Source organism: Aristolochia californica, unplaced genomic scaffold (assembly GCF_029961685.1).
Source record: "Aristolochia californica isolate CCGP_79_NKW_82.1479 unplaced genomic scaffold, dmAriCali1.0.hap1 SCAF_6, whole genome shotgun sequence".
NCBI lineage: Eukaryota > Viridiplantae > Streptophyta > Magnoliopsida > Piperales > Aristolochiaceae > Aristolochia > Aristolochia californica.
This window is the reverse complement of record NW_027182257.1, coordinates 43915547-43934680: the sequence shown is the minus strand read 5'-3', so window position 1 is coordinate 43934680 and position 19134 is coordinate 43915547. Positions and strand designations below refer to the sequence as shown.

At 36.6% G+C, this 19134-nt stretch overlaps 3 protein-coding genes across 5 annotated transcripts; 1 reads left to right on the top strand and 2 right to left on the bottom strand.

Moving 5' to 3' along the window:
* Positions 1 to 3: 3 nt before the first annotated feature.
* LOC137934901 (protein NETWORKED 1D-like) lies at positions 4 to 9064 on the top strand. 3 transcript variants are annotated; one of them, XM_068779485.1, is made up of 6 exons: positions 4 to 290; positions 1618 to 1646; positions 1765 to 1833; positions 2007 to 2229; positions 2875 to 6911; positions 7667 to 9064. In XM_068779485.1, exons 4-6 carry the CDS (start codon positions 2127 to 2129, stop codon positions 8840 to 8842), a joined length of 5316 nt encoding a protein of 1771 aa, XP_068635586.1. In that variant the 5' UTR covers positions 4 to 290; positions 1618 to 1646; positions 1765 to 1833; positions 2007 to 2126; the 3' UTR covers positions 8843 to 9064. The 3 variants fall into 3 exon arrangements, with proteins under 3 accessions (XP_068635586.1, XP_068635585.1, XP_068635584.1); XM_068779484.1 differs by having other exon boundaries at positions 1613 to 1646; XM_068779483.1 differs by lacking the exon at positions 1618 to 1646.
* Positions 9065 to 9702: 638 nt separating this feature from the next.
* On the bottom strand, positions 9703 to 12116 carry LOC137934639 (small ribosomal subunit protein eS1). The gene is made up of 7 exons (XM_068779090.1): positions 12029 to 12116; positions 11888 to 11935; positions 11682 to 11787; positions 10780 to 10917; positions 10511 to 10696; positions 10226 to 10426; positions 9703 to 10017 (listed from the first exon to the last, which is right to left on the bottom strand). The coding sequence occupies exons 1-7, from the start codon at positions 12037 to 12039 to the stop codon at positions 9925 to 9927; spliced, it is 783 nt and encodes a 260-aa protein (XP_068635191.1). The 5' UTR covers positions 12040 to 12116; the 3' UTR covers positions 9703 to 9924.
* An 823-nt stretch (positions 12117 to 12939) lies between these two features.
* Positions 12940 to 17229, bottom strand: LOC137934740 (uncharacterized). The gene is made up of 9 exons (XM_068779256.1): positions 16959 to 17229; positions 15623 to 15687; positions 15149 to 15197; positions 14573 to 14667; positions 14374 to 14459; positions 14066 to 14125; positions 13906 to 13987; positions 13679 to 13792; positions 12940 to 13290 (listed from the first exon to the last, which is right to left on the bottom strand). Exons 1-9 carry the CDS (start codon positions 17143 to 17145, stop codon positions 13120 to 13122), a joined length of 909 nt encoding a protein of 302 aa, XP_068635357.1. The 5' UTR covers positions 17146 to 17229; the 3' UTR covers positions 12940 to 13119.
* Positions 17230 to 19134: the final 1905 nt, after the last annotated feature.

Below are 19134 nucleotides of genomic sequence, written 5' to 3'. Positions count from 1 at the left end.
GGATTTTTTAGTTTTGAAAAATCAGAGGAGATTTGGTAAGAAGAAAAGAAAAAATCGGAGTTTTCAGTTCTGTTTTGGCTTACTTTCTCCTTTTCTCCTTTAGCCTGTGTCCTGTATTTCCATCACTTTCCCGTCGCTAGTCATGAGTCATTGCAAAGTATGAGAGGAGAGAGAAAAGAGACTAAACAGTGGTGTGGCGAGATGGGTTGAAATTCCGATGGAAGCAGCTGGGGGTCTTTTAACGCAGCTGCTGATCTGATCGAATCCTTTCACTACTAGTGCTCTTTCGGGTAATTCTGCTACTGCTTCTTGGATGGAAACGAAGTGTTTGTTTATCGGCTAATCTGTTTGCTTGCTTTGATTTGAGCAGTTGAGAAGTCTTTTTGTTTTTTCGGATTACCAATGAGTTTTCCTCTGGGTTGGTGAATGTTTTTCATATTTGGTGTTGAACTTGGAGTCAGGTGGGATCCAACATTGATCGGAAGTGTTTACTCATGGGAAACTTGTGATCTGGACTACTTTGGGATTTTTGTGTTGCATGTACTGCATGTCTGAGGAAAGATCAGTCTATGGTTTTTCCGTTTTACTTCACAGATGGCGGATTCTGTTTCTGGAATTTTAAAGGTTTTGGCTTTTTGGGTTCTGTAGAGGTTGGATTTGACTCTTTCAGTCGTTGTTGTTGATCAGGTCGCGGTTTGAAAAACCGCATTGATCAACGAGTTTCTATGCATGTTGTGTTGCCTTCTTGCTTGACAGTGGTGATGTGCGAAAAGTCTTTAAAATGTTTATTTGTAACTATGCATGCGAAAATCTTGATTTGCATATGATGAGCATTGAATTTTTAAGCTTGGATTTTCTTTTCTTTCAGATGAATGGCTTTCTGTTTATTATTTTGTTTTGTTTCCTATACTGGTAAGCAGCTTTGTTTTTATATATTGAAAGGTTTTTGCGTATCTATGATAAGTAATCGGCATACTCTGTAGCTCTCTGATGAATCGCCTTCCATGGTTCCTTCTATTGATTTCTCTATAGCAGGAGTTGAGCTCTCTTTAGCATCAGTATGTGTTTTTGGGTTAATGGCTTTAAGAATATTGGATTTTACCATGTTGGCCCTTTGAACCTGTTATTCTGAATATTATGCTGTAGGTTTGAACTATTAATCTTCCATTGCTTTTTTGTAGTATTGGAAATAGCATGTTCTTTTTAGCAGATTGATCAGAAGTGGGACATTCTTTTTATGTTTATGCATTTCTTGTTCTGTATCTCATGGGAAGGAAAAAGAAAATTGTTATAACATGTTGGTGTAGTCATGTTACTGCGTGTTATGATCAGTTAAGTCTTCTTTATGAAGTTCTTGTGGTTCGCTGCATCTTTGGTTTCTTAAGGACTCTTTCTTTTTATAAGTTCTCATCTTGATTATTCTATATATCATCTTTTAGATAAGTTTTTTTTATAGAAAAACTTCTTATATTAGAAGAGAGAAGAAAAAGTCATGTAAATGAATTTATGATAACTTGGTCTAATATTATGCTTAGGGATTGAAGTTGCTTGATTTAGCATATTGATCCTCTTTTTCGTCCTTACTGAGCACTACTGATTGTCTTTATTCTAGGACAGCATGAGATACTTAAAATTGTCCTTTCTAGGTAATCTATTCTTCCTATATTATTTTTTCTTATGATCCCATTGCATTCTATATATGTTGGTTCTCTCTTTTACGCTGCCTAATCTTCTGATTAATTTGCACATGGATCCCCTAATCAGGTTCTTTCGCGAAAACAAATTAGAAGACTGCATCTTTCGTAGTGCTTGGGTGTGACGTCTTCCCAACAGGTAACTCGATGCATGTGCATTACTTTCATTTCTAGTTAGTCTTCAGCTCACCTAGGTTGCTCTTTTTGTTTGAAATGGGAATCTCTATATCTTGATCGTCCAGAAATAAATAGTTTCAAACTAAGGCTCATCATCTCTTTCCTTTCTATTCATTAAATTATGTTAATCTGCAGGAATCTGATACAGACGATTCTAGGAATTAATTACTTGATTGGCTCTGCCTTTGTTACCCAGTGAAAAGATTGACTATACCATTATCTGAAGAGTTATTGTAAGTGTTCTTATTTGTACTCATGGCAACTCTATTGCATGCTGAATCGAGACGCTTGTATTCATGGTGGTGGGACAGTCATAACAGTCCAAAGAATTCAAAATGGCTTCAAGAAAATCTTACAGGTAACTAGTGTCCCCGATCCTTCTTAAGCTAAGGCATTCTAAGGTTATTTATAACACTGAAATCATGATATTTTCTGTAGTTATCAGGAAACATATTTTTGGGTTTAGTCTTTGTCGCAAATAAATTCCTGCACTTGTGTGTGATTGTGCCTTCAAGGATTCTCTTCTGCTTGCGCACTTTGTAGTCCAAATACCATTGTCAGCATGAATGAGATCCATTCTACTCTTCAGTGTTGAGGTCTTCTGACTCACTGTTCTTCATGACAAGATCATTGCGTTCGACTCACACTTTCCCACTAGAAAGGAATTTGATTTTCTTAAGAACAGAACAAAAGGCTAGAATTGAATTTTTAATCATAGGAGATGAGGTCCATTAGGACTGAATATCAAGTATAAGCCTGATGGAACTAAATGTGATTTAATAGCCATCAATCAAATAAGTTCCATAAATCCATGGCTCGGAAATGAACATGATTCAAACAATCACTTATTTGACTATAGACCTAGATGCCACATAAGGCTCATATGCATACTTTTTATTGTGGATCTTAGTAAATATAGAATGCAATGGGATATCATTATATGCATTGTCTTTATTTATTTGTTGATTGCGATTGACTAAGAAATTGCATTCTTGTTTTACAGATATAGACTCAAAAGTTAAAACCATGATCAAGTTGATTGAAGAAGATGCTGATTCCTTTGCCAGGAGGGCTGAGATGTACTACAAGAAACGCCCTGAACTCATGAAACTGGTTGAGGAGTTCTACCGAGCCTATCGGGCCCTAGCTGAAAGGTATGACCATGCAACAGGAGAACTCCGTCAGGCACAACGAACAATGGCTGAAGCCTTCCCCAACCAAATCCCATTTTCACTATCTGATGACTCCCCTTCAGCAGCTTCTGAAGCTGAACCCCACACACCCGAAATGCCTCATCCTGTACGGGCCCTACTTGATCCAGATGATTTGCAAAAAGATGCTCTGGGTCTATCTTCGCATATGCATGCCCTTAAAAGAAATGGAGCTTCCACTGAAGACAGTGAGATTGGAACAAGCAAAAAAGGGCTAAAGCAGCTCAATGAGATGTTTGGGGAAGGGCAGGCCCGGAAGTGGCTCAATTTCCAAGAGGAAGAGAGGAAAGAAAATAAAAATCAAGGCTTGTTCCACAATTTTCAAAAGCAGGAGTTAGAAGAGAAAGAAGAAAAAATTAGAATTTTGCAAGAGGAGGTCTCGAAGTTATCAAGTGAGAATCAGGATCTTAATTCACGAGTTTTACTGGAGAGTGAACGAGCAAGTAGAGCTGAAGAAGAAATTCAAAGCTCAAACAGTTCTGTATCTAAATTAGAAATGGAAAAGGCAGACGCCCTTCTTCAATATCAGATGTGTCTGGAGCGAATAACCAATCTGGAGGCCAAGCTATCTCAGGCACAACAAGATGTGAAACAGCTTAATGAGGAGATAATTGTAGGGGCCAGCAAATTAGGGGGAGCCGAAGAAAAATGTCGTCTTTTAGAGAAGTCAAACCAATTACTTCAATTGAACTTTGACAACTTACTACTGAAGACACAAATGCAAGAAATGGAAATTGCTGAAAAAGACAACGAACTTCAGAAACTCGACATCTGTATGAAAGAGGAACAACAACATTTGAAGCAAGCTGAAGTGGCTCTTCAGTCTATGCAGTATTTGCAGACCCAGTCTGAAGAAGAACAGAGAAAATTGGCTTTGGAACTTCAAAATGGGATTTGGAAGTTGAAAGAAATGGAGAATTCCAAAAGGGATATGGAGGATGATATTCAGAGAATCAGAGAGGATAACCTCAACTTGACTGCACAGAACTTGTCTTCATCTCAGTTAATGAGGACTCTAGGAGATGAAGTTGATAGTTTGAAGGAGGCAAAGCAGCTGCTTGAGAAGGAGGTTGGGCTCCTCTTAGCTGAACGGAGTGCTCTTCAGCAGGAGCTGTATCTGTTGAAAGAGAAGCTAAATGATTTAGACAAGAGACATCAAGATGTCATTGACCAAGTGGGTTCTGTGGGTTTAAGTGTAGAATCAGTTCAATCATCAGTGAAAGAGTTGCAGGATGAGAACTTAAAACTGAAGGAGCTGTCGAGGAAAGGGGAAAATGAAAGACTGGCCGTTTTGGAGAAGATCAAAGATATGGACAAGCTTTTGGAGGTGAACTCAATGTTGGAAAATTCGCTTTCAGGTGCTCATGTTGAGTTAGATGGATTGCAAGAGAATGTGAAAATGTTACAAGAGTCAATCCAGTCAGTCCAAGGAGAAAATTTCAACCTGCTGGAGGAAAAGAACTCATTGCTCTCTCAGATAGAAACTGTTAAACTTGATATGGAGAAACATGTTGAGAAAAGTACTTTGTTGGAGAATTCCCTGTCTGATGTGAATGTTGAACTAGATGAGTTTCGAGTAAAATCAAGGAGCTTAGAACAATCGTGCCAGTCCCTCCAGGATGAAAACTCAATCCTTCTTATTCAGAGGGACAATTTGGTTTCACAGGTAGAAGCTGTTCAGACAAATCTGGAGGAATTTGAGAAAAAAATTGCTGAAATGGAAGACAAACATTCTTATTTGGAGGAGGAGAAAGAAATGGTGCAAAATCAAAATTGTGAACTACAAGCCTTACTGGATCAAGTGAAGGAAGAACATACAGGTTTTGTTCAATCAAGTGGGATTGAGTTGTCTGATTTGGGAAACCAGATTCTACTGCTTCAAGAAGCCATTGCACTAAGTAAGAGAGAGGTTGAACAGGAACAGGAGAAATTACTAAATTCTGATATTGAGATCTTTGTCTTGCAAAGCTGTATCCAGGAGATGCAAGAGAGGAACTTGTTTCTTTGGAGTGAAAACCAGAAACAGATTGAGTCATGTCTGAAGTCTGAGAAACTTATTTTTGAACTTCAGCATGAAATTTGTCAGCACAAAGAAAGCTTGAATAATTTGACAGAAAGTAATAGTCAGCTAATGTTATGGATTGATCAAGTTTTACCTGTACTTGATATAGAATCAACGAGTTGGCATCAACATAAAGTTGCCAATCATGGTCTCTTGCAGCAAATTTTGGAAAAAATCAAGAAATTGCAGAGAACCCTGATTGATACTGAAGATGAAGTCCAACTGCTCACACTTGAGAAATCTGTCAACAGTTCTATTCTTGAGCAACTAGGGCATGAGGCTGCCAATCTGGAATCTGAAAAATTTACCTTTAAATATGAACTCCAAATCAGTATCGGAAAGCTATCTCTGCTAGGTACTGAGAAAGTTGAACTCCTGGAGATGAACAAACAATTAGAGGAGGACATAAGGATAGGTAAGAACACAGAGGAGAGTCTCAAGTGTGAGATGGATGTCCTGCATGAGCAGTTGTTGGAATCTCATAAGGCTTACCAGATACTAAGTAATGAAAACTTTGAACTTCTTGAGGAAAACCAATCTTGGAAGAAGGAGTTTTGCTTCCTGAGAGATGAGAAATACTTATTAGAGAAGGAATGTAATGTTGTTCTTAAGGAAGTTCTGACTTTGGGTTGCCTTTCGTTGGTATTTGAGAACTTCAGCACTGAGAAAGTTGCAGAACTAAGAAGTGTTTATGGTAAGTTGAACCTTCTTCATGAGCTTAAATGTGGCCTTGAGAAGGAGGTCGGCATTATCAGTGAGAAGATGAAAATTCTTGAAAAAGAAAATCTGAAGCTTAAGGGGTCAGTGGAAGAGTTGGTGGATTACAAGAACCATGCAGTTGTTTTGGACAATGAGTTGAGCCAAGTGAGAAATGTTAATACTGAGTTGAATTCTGAGATTGAAATTGGGAAAATTTTGCTCTGTCAGAAAGATGCTGAACTGTTAGAAGCTCATCAGACTCTTGAAGCTAGGGAGGCAGAGACCAGGGAACTGCATCAAGACACAGAGTCTCTCAAGGAAGAATTTAAGGTGGTTAAGATAATTAAAGAAGATTTAGAAAAGAAAATCTCCAATTTTCTGGAAGACAAAACTCATCAGCATGCTGAGATAAATCACCTTCATAAAACAAATGGTAAGTTGGAGCAACAAATAAGCATTTTGATGAAAGAAATTGAAGAACTCAAGAGCCATTCAGAGCACTTGAAGTTTGACTTACAGGAAAAAATTGAACAGACTGAGATTTGGGAGATGGAGGCTGCAGAATTTTATAAAGGTTTCCAAACATCTACCTGCCATGCATCAGTATTTGAAGAAAAGGCTTGTGAACTGATCAGAAAATATGAGAAAGAGATGGAGAATCTTAAAGCCCAAGATCAGCTCTTGAAGTCTGTGCTACAAAAAGGAATTGATGCAGCAGAGATTTGGGAGATTGAAGCAGCAGAACTGTACAAAGAGCTTCAGCTATCTTGCATTAATGCAGCAATATTTGCGGAAAATGTTTATGAATTGGTTGGCAAATACAATGGCTTTGAGAGTAGCACCATGAGACAAAAGAAGATGCTTGTCAAAGAGAATGCTCTGAAAGATGCAGATATTGAGGACCTGAAGAGAAAAGTTGGTGTGTTGAAAGGACAAAATGAAGGACTCAAAAGTGAATTAGATGCAACCTTGCCTCTCATCTTGTCTTTGAAGAACAGTTTATCTTCCCTGGAACACCAGGTCCTCTCTCAGGCTATCAGCCATAAAGCTTGCAATCAGGAGATTCAGGTACTTGTTTCTTTGTACGAGTGAAATTTCAGGATATTCACCTGAAGTTTTGCATTGTTTTGTGAGAACATTCTGAAATGACTGGAACTCATAAAAGAAAAAAGTGTTAGTGGCTCAATCTCATCCATTTCCAAAATCTAATGATGCGGTTTTGACTAGGTCATTCCTAACTTGTTGAATCACAAAATGCAAGCAAGGAAAAACTAAGTTTCAGGTCTTCTTGTTCAAATAAAAATATGTGACTATTAGTTCTCAATTTTGCCTTAATAACTGTTCTTTTCCTTGGTGCAAAATTCTAATATCCCTGGCTGAGCAAATTAAAACTAGTTCTACTATTTACGAAGTCAGCGTTTTCAAGTAAAACTCTCCATCATAGATCTATTATTGATTAACTTTGTTGGACTGGTAATAACCAATTTAGTATTTTATTTTTCTTATAACTTACTTGTCCAACTCTTCTCATTGTCATAATTTATTTTAGAAAAAATTTCCAATCTCATCTTTGTGAATGCAAATATTATGTTTTAGCATATGGTAGATTTTTTTATATTTTCTTATGATTCTTTTTTTGTAACTATGGTTTTTTATCTCATGAGCAAGCTAGAAATGTTTTTTGCATGGCAATTTGTTTATCTGCAGTTTGGCCAGATATCTTCCTCCAGATAAATAAATGCTCTTTAACCAAGTGAAAGCATGTATAGCAAAAATGTTTTGCCTTTTTGAATATATAACATCCCATATGCTTTTATTACCAGGAGTTGGAGTCATCCAATCATCAAGAGAAAAAAAGCATTCAAGTTCCGTGTGACAGTCTTCATGTGTCAGAACCATCAAAAGAAATAGAGTTACAAAATTTACAAGCTAAAGTTCAAGCAATTGTGGAAGCAGTAAAGGAAACAAAGAGACTCTCAGCAGAGGAAATCTTGATGGCTAATGCTGAGTTGGAGAATGCAATGGAAGAGATCGAAGAATTAAAATGCAAACACATTTTACCACCAACTGACGTTCAGATGAGCAAGGATATCAATGTCCAATCAGAAGAAGGAGATTTGGGACCCGGTCAACTTATCAAACTCAAGAAAGATGAAGAAGAAGTCTCTAATACAAAGATGAAAGACATCCAGCTTGATCATGTCTCAGATGCTTCATTCTATGACAATGGTATTGGTTCCTCTATCACTGGTGGGAGGAAATATGTCGAGACAGATGATCCGATGCTTGAATTGTGGGAAACTGCTGAAAAGGATTATAGCTTCATGCCCGCAACAAAAACAATGAAACAATCTTCACCAGAATCTGGTAAGGATTTGGTAGAGTACCATCAAATTGAAGCTCCTGAGGAACAGAAATTTGAGAAAGAAATGGCAGTAGACAAGCCAGAGGTGCCCAAGAAAGTCACTGAAACTCCAAAACAAGGGAGTAGAAGAATGATAGAGAGACTAGGTTCAGATGCTCGGAGGCTGACAAATCTTCAAATAGTAATCCAAGATTTGAAGAGTAAAATTGAAAAATCTGACCAGTTGTCTGGTTTTGAATATGATAATCTGAAGACACAGCTAAAAGAAGTCGAGCAAGCCATCTTGCAATTGGTTGAGGCTAATAGCAAATTGGCAAGGAGTGCTCAGGAAGAACCCCTTAGTCCTGGCAGGAAGGTCGAGGGACAGGATGAAAAGGGTAACTCAAGGAGAAGACATCTTTCAGAGCGGGCAAGAAGATGTTCAGAAAAGATAGGGAGGTTGGAAGTAGAACTGCAGCGTATTCAGTTGAGTTTGCTTAAACTAGAGGATGAGTTCGACCGCAAAGCAAGTAAATCTATGGAGACAAGAGCAAAGGTTCTCCTGAGGGACTACATCTGCAGCACAAAAGAAAACCGCAGAAAAAAGAGACGTCCTTTCTGTGGATGTGTCAGGCCTTCAACCAAGGAAGAGTAAGTTTTTTGTGTTCTCAGACATTTTTTTTTTCTTTTAATGAAAATTTTCTCTTTTTTTATTTCCTACAAATGATTTCACATAGTTATCCCTGTAATATCTCATGGTGTAGCTAGCAATAAACTTTTGCAGTTTAAAGAACCTGTAAATGTGAGGCTTGTAGCTGAATCTACTCGCAAAATACTTGTTCCTCACTGAAAAATCTTCCCCGAGACTTGAGGATCATAGCATGTTCAAAATGGGTTTTGGAATATCAGGTTGAAGCTTTCATTCGGTGACATTTAATGGAGGCTTTTAAACTAGTCTAATAATTTTGTCCCAAATTCCGAATTTCACTAAGAACATGGCAGTCGTCGTTGAAAAGCCTGTGATAAAGGCAAGTTTAATATAGATTCAGCAACGAGAATCTGTGGACTGACAACGGTCAATTTCCTTCCACAATATGTTATTAATGGAACGACGGAAGTTTAAAACAGATTCAATAAACATATTCTGGTTTGGCCTGTTGTCGAAGCCATCTCGTAATGACGGAGAAGACGTCACCAAGCAGTAACAATGAGATTGTACTCAGTTTTTAGGGTTTTGGTTTTCCAAGAATGAAAAAGGAATCTGAAGAGGAAATACCAAAGCAAAATAGGAATTGTAGTTGAAGAACCCTAGTACAGATCTAGACTCCCAATCTTTATTTTTGTTCAAGCTCATACAGTTTAGAGATTTACCTGTATAATCCACCCCCGATCAACCGGTTTATGCCACTCTAATTTTACTAACAAATGACCTGGTTCTTTATTTAGGGGAACAGGTGCGACTAAAGTACACACACACGGTTCTCACACAAAACTAATAATCACATTATTCGTAGGTCATAAAAACTGAAATGCAGGAAGTGATATTTTGACCAAAATCAACATTTTCCTTTAGGTAGCGCTAGAATAACTGACCAATACATAAGATTAAGTGCAGGAGCTCTATTCGAATGTTCTCATCACTTCTTTGTCAAACACCCAACAAAATCTCTTCAGGAAAATCGAAAAAAGAAAAAAAAAACAAAAACAAAACAAAAAAGCGACTACGGATCCTATGGCTTAAGCACCGACAACTTCAGTCTCAGCCTCCACTGCATCCTCAGCTGGCCTCTCAAGCTTTACTCCAACATCTTCCGAGTAATCTCCGTGAACCTGCGTGGATATAAAAGAAGATTCCATAAACAAAAGTTGTAATCCAATCCAGTCCACCTCCGAGCTAACAATTCGGTTAACATCCCAGTCAACAAGTATCTTGACCAATAATACCCATTCAATCCTATTAGATACCACTCGTGGGGATGTGGTGTCTTATACATGTTAATGCACCAGTTAATAACAGTTCAAGGTTTTAAAGTCATACCTCCATGAGCTTGCCAAGATCAAACTTGGGAGCCTTGAGGATCTTCACTTTTCTGATGAAGACATTTTGGAGAGGATATATGCTAGAGGTAGCCTTCTCAATCTCCTTGCCAATCACCTCAGGGATGAACTTTTGCACCAGCTCTTTGAGATCACAAGATGTTGCCTGGTTAATCATGATTTCCCTCATCTTTCGACGAATCTGATGCCACACAGATGCTTCAGTTTGAAGTAATAAGAGAAAAAACAACTAGGAGAAGATGAGACATGTATACAGTAAATTCACCTGTCTAATTTGGCTAGATTGAGCATAACAGGTTCGTTTAACCTGGTTAGGCCTCCTCTTGGTGAAGCCAATACAGAACAATCTCAAAGTGTAGCTATCAGTGGTTTTCACATCCACATAAGCCTCAATCAAGGTTTGCCACTTACGAACCAAGGATCTCAATTTGTCAGTGGTAAAATCCATCCCCTATAATTAGCCAAAGAAGGACGTCAATACAATTTTGATTAGGCAGGAAGAAAAATTGATAGAAACAATGAAAGTTAGATTACCCAGAAATTAGTGAGGACGTTTCTTCCTTGGACATCTTCTGCTCTCAGGCGGATCTTCCTGTAGGATTGATCCTCATCACCTTGAAGGTCAGCCAAGGAGCACTCAAACACTCTGTGTTTGAGACCTTCAGAAGCAATCTGCAGGATTAAGGTAAAAAAACTGATCAGAATCTAAGGAACAATATTGCACCATAAAATAGACGTGAAAGAAGGAAGGTAAAAAGGTAAGTGAAGCTAGCACAAACTACAAACTTCACTCAGAACATTCAAATATGAATTCCATAAAAAATTAAAAGGACTAAACAATCACAACAATCACATATGCTAGTTGAAAATCAAATCAACAATTTGAAAGAACAGAACAGAGGAAAACCAACAATAAAGGAGAAATTACTTATTAGTGTGAATACTGTTGTGCAATCAAAGAACAAATCACAACATTGACATGGCAATAGAGATAACCCTTACAAGGTAGGCATCGAATAATATCAGCATATATATAAAGCGGCCTCCGATGTTCTATTATCCAAATCAGACATTAATGAAGGTCAACGACTAAGCGAGCAAATATTGTTCAAGCAATCATATTTCTACGATAGGAATCGCAGCAGCCGCTTCCTAGAGTTAAAACGAAATACCAGCTACTTCACGAACAGTACTGTCACAAAGAGCAGGTTTATTCTCTAAAAACATGTTAAATGGTACAAAAACTACCAAATCAAATAAAACATTCCGTAACGGCCGTTCAATGACATACAAATCGATGCAACAGAGACTACAATAGGCATATAATCATTTTTCAGGTACAAAATAGATATAGATGACCACCGGAAGAAAGAAGTAAGAGACTAACTAAAAGACAATTTGAGGTACTAAATGCTACAAGAGTACGTATCACGGACCTTGGTACCCTGTGTTCGCGTAACAAGGGTCTTGCCGACATTCCGTACAGAGAAGACCGACGGAGCCTTGATATCATACCAATCCTTCTTAGCAAAAGGATCGACGCTAAATGATTAAAAAAAAAAAAACAACAACGATAATCAGAAAATCAATATCTGAATAATAAGAAAAAAACTAGCAAACACGCATCAATAGCTATACTTACGCCTTCTTCTTCCCTCCCTTCTTTCCCTTCGAAATTCTCTTGTTCTTCCTGAAAACAGACACCAATTTGACATTAGTGATGGGCATTAGCTATCAATACCATGATCAAGAAAGAGAAGAATGCAAGGAGTGATGAACGAACCCAACCGCCATCTTCGAAGGGTTTCGAGCTCTCTAGGGTATCTCCGCACAAGCAGAGCAAATCGAGTCGAAAAAACCCTGATCCTCGAAAAAACCCTAACCGGCTTGCTTTTATCAGCTTAAGCTGTATAACAACTAACACTCGCGCAGCGATTTATTACGGTCATACCTAGAGACACTAAATGACAAAAAGGCCCATAGTCGAATTTTGGGCTACATTGGGTTCTCAACTAGAAAACCCAAATATAATTTAAAAAAACAGACCCAAATCCAGACAATCTGTAAATAAAAATAGATTGGATTGGATTTAAAAAATTTTAACTCAACCTTATCCAAATTTTATTTTATTATAATTTATATAATACCATATTTATAAAAAAAATTCATGCTTTGGAGCAAGAGCACCTCTAAAATTCTGAGTAAACGCTTCCCTCACTACTTTAATTTAATTTAATAATATAAGCTATTTTTGTGTTATTAATATTAAATTTTGCAGTGATAAACCGAGTGAATATTTTAATAAATCTAAATATTTTGTGAAGATTTTTTTAATTGCTTATAAATTATGTTAGTTAATAAGAAGGAGAGAATAATAAAGAATAGAACTATGAGGATTAAAATTACATTTTCTTTTGTAATTTTCATATTGGTACATACTCCCCTAGTAATCAATATAAAATATAGTAATGAAGAATAATATTATCGTAATTATTATTGATTAGACATAAACTATTTATAAAATTACACAGAGAGATTGTAGGTTATCATGACTCTATCACTATGCTTATCTCTATCTACTCAATGAATGGTACAAAAGCCTTATATTAGTAGCTACACAAGTTTCTCAGGCAGGTTAAATAGCCTTTCTTCACGATACAAAAGAATATCCTATGAAATTCAAACGTCAAAAGCTGAGGAAAACAATACAAATTGCAGTAGTTTCTCTAGTTCCTCTTTGTTTTCTTTTCCCGGACAGAAAAGAGAAACTTACAAATAAGAAGATAAAAAATATAACGATTTCACAGTTTGGCTTTTGCATAATAGATACCTTACCAGTCTCTTGGAGATACGAAGGTCTCCAACAAAAATGGGTCATGACAGAAGTTTCATATTTTGGAGGGTGGTGGTCAGGAGAGAGACTTTTGTTGGTGCTCTTTGCTTATAGTCTTTGACTAAGGCTTTTGCAGCAAGTGAATGTAGATCTGAGCTATCTTTCTCCTCCTTGTTTCGCCCTTTAGAAAGTTGGTTGATGGTAATGCTGCACTGTAAACAAGAATAGGACTTTTATTTAGTAATCAGACAGGTCTGTGATATTCTTCTTCTTCTTCTTCTTCTTCTTTTCTCTACGGAAAACAACAAACAAGTATCCATGGTTCCATAAGAACAGACGAGAGTCGAGGGTCCATTTGGCACAAACTACTACGAAGCAACTCTAGTGAGTGCGCATTCTACGTGTCAACAGGAGCTTTTTGTGCAAGGTCTGCACAAACGCTGGTGGTTTCTTGTGAATACTACTTGAAGGAGAAGTAACCAACAAGAGCAAAGAAGCTCATAAATGGAGCCAGAAAAAAAATGGAATAAATAAATCTTGGAAATGAAATGTAAAGAACATGCAGGGGACATAAAAGCAACTGAATATTAGGTATGTTACCAAACAAACTCCATAAAGGGCTCGGATGTTCTTGCCGCCACTCAAGTCAATGGTGGAAGAATAGTACTTCTTTGCTGCTTGAAGATTCTCCAGACCTCCAAGCGTATAAAGGACCTGTTTGGCCAAGTAAATGGAAAACAGTCCGTTCAAAAGAGCTGCAGTTACAAGGATTTGTAGTTTGATATACAACAAGAACCAGTTGGTAAGAAAATTGTCAAGCCACTCACATCAGCATATGCTAGGTGATATAAGGGAATCGTTGGTTGGCATAATATTAGCTCTTCATAACAGAAAGCTGCCTGCTTATACCTGATTAGGAAACAAAATAAAGTCAGTGAACAGTTTCAAGACAATTCTGATAAGCCGAAGGCTATATAAATGTCTCACATTTGTAGGGATACATATAACTCAGCAAGTTCTCTCCAAGCTTCATGATCTGCCATAAATCTGAATCACAGGTCAACACTATCAATCACTGTAAAATCAAACAGCAGTAAAAATAGAAACATTTTTTTATGTTCTCCATGCTATAGTGGTGATCATTTCATGCAATAGGAGTAAACATAGAGATTCTGATAATAATACAAGACCAATTGCCACAAAGTGAATTAACTCCAGTATACGACTTCCGACACCTGAAGCATTTCTCAAAGACTTCATTTAATCATTACTATGGGATAAGACCTGTGACATACGTTTCGAGGTATTTATTGAGCAATTCAATTGCACTTGGAATATTGCCTTTTGCCTTTTCCATAGCAATCTTTCTCTTGTGGATAGCCTACAAAATGATTGCTTTAGAGCTTGATGATTATCAACTAGAATGTCTACAATAATTACAAACTAACTGCTTTTAAAATTAAGCACATTAAAGTGAAAGTCTGATGATTTTACTTGATCAAGTGGGTTTTCCTCCAATAAACATGAATAAGCTTTCTCTGCATCTGCCCACGACCCCTTTGCTTCCAGGAACATTCCTTCTAACCTGCCTGAAGAAAATCGCAAGCTAAAAACTTTAAATGCACATGTGCAAACGGAAAGATTAATAAAAACATTTTGGCAAGAGACAAGCATATGAAACTCATTCAAGATCTGCTCAACCAATCAAAACACCTTCAAGAAAAAGAGTTTCTTTTTTTTTTTCTGTTTCAAAAAATTGTAGCAAGTGCAAGGAAACCTCCTAAACAAGCTAGATCGCATTCAGATAGGATGCTGATGCAACAGAGAGTTGGAACAGAATAGCATGCTCTGCATTATAAGAAGCAGGAATGGACATAATAAATAGATTATCCACTTTATCTTTAGGCACCTCAGACCATGACCAAACATGCTCATAAAATGGGATATGCCCTTTCTGCTGTGCCCGATAGATCATACAAGAGCACATGAACAGCTAAACAAGGCATGGTTCAATATTCATGTACATTGTTTCACAACATTCAGAAGAGGAGAGCTGGTCAACGAACTCACCAATCCTCAAACTCCCAGGAAATTTCTTCTGAAGAGTATTTATACAGTCCTGCAAGAAAGATATCTAAAGTAATTTTTTTTGAAAGAAAAACTTCATCTACATAAAGTGCATGAAGCACAGACATGAAAATTTGTATCAGTAAAGCAGATTAATAGTATGAAAAAAGTAATTACTGAATGTAATAAGAGTCAATAGTAAAAATAAAAAATAAAAAAAAAGACAAAAAAGGAAGGAGTCCATGTTAGGATGATGTGGTTGTGTGAGAGAGTAAACTGAAACACAGTCACATCAATAATGAGCACAACGCATGATAACTCTTCATAGCTCTGCATAAGTTTTAGATGAATAGAACCATAAGAAGTTGACTCCCTTTCTGTGGCTGATTTTAAGTATTTTTCAAGAATGAAATAAGACAAAAAAAAAATGTCCATTGGGCATAATTATTAATCAAATAAACAAATGAATTCTTCCACCTTTGCAACATCTAGGCGTTGACAGTCCATCGCAGCTACAGCCACCTGCTCATAAAGTGTCCATTCTGCAGGAAGAAGACAGAAACCGTCAATTACTACTCAGCCTAATAAGCTATTTAATGGTATAAAGGGCTTGTAATTTTACTGAAGAAGATTGAAATGCATAGGATTCTAAACCAAAACTAAGACTTGAACGCAGAAAATATGAATACAGTCTCAGACTAACTCTTATAGGATTACATCACTTACTTAAGAACTACAATGCTATAAAAGGAAAATTAAGTTGAAGAAAATTGTGATCAAAGAAAATATAGAGAGAGATGGTTAATAACTGAAAAACAGTCTACATACATAAACATGTTCAATGCTAAGATTAATGGTCTAGTACATTCACCATCACAAAATCAAACTTATCAGATACTATTCTCAACATTTTGTCTTCCAAAAGCGCATTTCTTCATCTTGTAGCTCACTGAGTTTTAGTGAACGGACCCAAGTCAACCAATTTGGCTCTGAAACCTAGATAATTAAACAGGTAAGATTCCTAACTCATGATCTCTTTGAATAGTTGGCTTGTCTTTGAAATAAGATTAAATTATGATTTTTTCTGTCAGCCAAACTCAACCAGAGCAAGAATCTAGACATGACCACAGCCATTGTACCAACGCTCTTTCATCACTCACCGCAATCAAGGATCCACACTATAACACCGAAAAAATATATGCATGTGGCCAATTAAAATTAGAGTCTAACTTCTCAAAAATATATAACAACATTATAAGCTATGCATTTGGCTCAAGATGCATCAGTTCATAATCTGCAATCTCTTTATTGAGGAGGCCATGGACACATGTGTCTAAATTCTCTCGCTCAATTAATATTGCCTTCAAAAAATAATAAACAAAAGACATGGTCTAAACCAAGGACTTCACTCACTTGAAACAAAGAGTAAAATGGACCATGTAAATTCAATATTACAAAGGAACTTTACACACACAAAAAAAAAAAAAGGAAATAAAACAAGCACCCAAGTTTTAGTGCACAGTTCAAAATGTCACCTCCTTATTTAGAAACGATAAACCAGTTAACAACGAACGAAAGCTGTCACTTCTAGTAATAACAGATAAAAACGAAAGAAGAAAAAGGTTATTCCCGATATTTCTTAAAAATTCGAATGCTTTCTCTTCTCTCCGTCTTAGCCAAACACATCTTCAATCCTCAAATATTAGCATACCCTCGAATTGTCAAAAAAATAAAAATAAAAACAGTCTAAAGAGCGAAATGAGCTGAAATAACACAGTAACATGCAGAGAAGCAGCCATAGTGAGAATCTCACCTTCCCCACCAAGCTTCGATCGCTTCTTTGGGTTGTTCAAGATCGCCAACCCATATTTCAAGACCTTCTCCGGTCGTCGAACTTTGAGCTTTCTAACAAGACAGAGATACTCCCACGCCCCACCTCCTCCATGCTCGACCTGGCTCTCCAATCTGTCCAACTGGATTTCCTCTGCCGCCCCCACCATCTTCTATGATTCCAATAATTTACCGGGGAAATCCCTCTCTTGTTATAACAACAGAGAGAAAGAGCGAAGGCCTCTCTGCTTTCTCCTCTCTCTCCCACTCAAGGGAGAGAGAATCTCTTTGCACTTGTATGGAAAAACTATAAAATATTAAATATAAAATAATAAAAAAATTATGTCTTAAATATAACAACACATATAAAAAAAATCTAAAGGGAGTGAGCCAATAAAAAAACTCTAACTTTTGAGAAAGAGGATAACATAAATAAAGGGAGATAAATAAGAGGAAGAGGCTTGAATACTCTACCCTATGCATTTAAGCAATATTTATAATTGTGAAAAAGTGTTTACAATTATTACAATACCCTTAAGGTTACATGTTTCGAAAGGATAAATACATAAGAAGACATATACCAATTTGTATAATTACAATTATTGCCTTATCTATGAAAGTTATCTTTTTTTACTAACAACCATGTCACCTCCATTAACGTTTCATATTTTATTTTTATTTAATTTATATTTTATAAAAAATAAAATATTCGAGTTCGAGTTGGCAATTCACAGGCAATGTAGCAACTACATTTAGTTTTTTTTTTTTTTTAAAATGGGATTCATAGCCTTATGCAAGGTTTGGCATAGCTTTTTGGAACTTTTATGTATGGTTTAGTGTCATCTTATAACTCGACCTTTTTGTAAGATATACATTGTTGAATTCCAATCAACAAAATAAAAAAACTCCCAAACCCATATCATCAACCTCAAAACCCCGAGATCTTAAAGTTTATTGCAACTGACAAACCTAACAAAGTTTATGACGATATGAAATGTTATATGGCAACAACTAGAGGAAAGAATAGCAGAATAGGAGCGGACCTGTAGGAAGGATGCTTACCTACATAGACACTTGTTTTTTCCTTTTTTTCTAATAATCCACAAGTAGCGGTTTGTCATCCTTAATTAAAATTTTTAATAGCACAGCAAGATTTAATTATATTTTAAGTAAATCTATTTAGCAACTTTAAATGAACCTTAATCTTTTCATCTAAGTAATTTATTAAGTGTTAACATTATAAATCATAGATCTCTCATCAACCCTATGTCTATCGAAATTTTATGTGGGTGTTCGTTTTGTTTTGTCATCATCAAAAAAATTCCTCAAGCCATTGGGAGTAAACATGATACACAACACAAAAGGGTCTTTCCTTGACCTTGTGGCATGTGGTGTCCTATGTACAAGGGATAACATTGCCAAATAAGTTATAATAATTACCCATTTGATTAAATTTTGAGTATTAATGAAAGTAGATGACAAATATTTTATGCATGTAGGTAACAAAGGTTTTGTTGTTGATCAAAGACTAAAATAACACGGAGATCATATAGGTGACATTGATGTTATAAAATGTGTTGTGATATACGTTTTTCAAAACAATCGGCCTCAACAACAAAGCCATCCAGGGTAACTATGTCCAAAATACACATTATGGTACATACTATCACAAATATGTAAGAGAGAATGTCACAAGCTAATTTTCTCCCCCCATGCTTTAGGCAAACAAATCTTTACTATTTGATATTTTTTCTAATATTTTAGTCGTTATTTGTAGTATTATTTTCTTCATCAGTTCCATGATATTTAGAATCGTATGCAAAGGTTTGTTTGTTTGTCACAATTAGAGAATAAGTAAGTTGGTGATCATAAGGAGTAGGTTATTGGGCATAAATATCAGAGTGGCTCCATCCACTCTTGTGGGCGGTAATTTTCTGCACTTAATAGACTAGTCGTTTAGGTTGTATTGGCCAACCTCTTGTCATCGGGAGTTTTGGGGCACGCCACGTCCCGCGTTCGAATATCGTGAGAGGTGGTAGAGAATGGGCGGGGTGGGAGTCAGAGTGGTTCCGTCTACTCTTGTGATCGGTGGTTTTTTGTACTTAATAGACTAGTCTTTTATATTATATTGGCCAAACCTCTCGACAATAAAAACCGAC

Excerpts from the sequence above, each read along its gene's own strand:
- LOC137934901 (XM_068779483.1), top strand. The coding sequence starts at position 2,127 with ATGGCAACTCTATTGCATGCTGAATCGAGACGCTTGTATTCATGGTGG. Across the intron at positions 2,230-2,874 it reads GCTTCAAGAAAATCTTACAG|ATATAGACTCAAAAGTTAAA; the intron begins GTAACTAGTGTC and ends CTTGTTTTACAG. Across the intron at positions 6,912-7,666 it reads CTTGCAATCAGGAGATTCAG|GAGTTGGAGTCATCCAATCA; the intron begins GTACTTGTTTCT and ends TTTTATTACCAG.
- LOC137934639 (XM_068779090.1), bottom strand. Across the intron at positions 10,918-11,681 it reads CGCGAACACAGGGTACCAAG|ATTGCTTCTGAAGGTCTCAA; the intron begins GTCCGTGATACG and ends TTAATCCTGCAG. Across the intron at positions 10,427-10,510 it reads AATCTAGCCAAATTAGACAG|ATTCGTCGAAAGATGAGGGA; the intron begins GTGAATTTACTG and ends GTGTGGCATCAG.
- LOC137934740 (XM_068779256.1), bottom strand. The coding sequence starts at position 17,145 with ATGGTGGGGGCGGCAGAGGAAATCCAGTTGGACAGATTGGAGAGCCAG. Across the intron at positions 14,460-14,572 it reads AGGAAAACCCACTTGATCAA|GCTATCCACAAGAGAAAGAT; the intron begins GTAAAATCATCA and ends ATCATTTTGTAG. Across the intron at positions 13,988-14,065 it reads TTATATGTATCCCTACAAAT|GTATAAGCAGGCAGCTTTCT; the intron begins GTGAGACATTTA and ends TTTCCTAATCAG.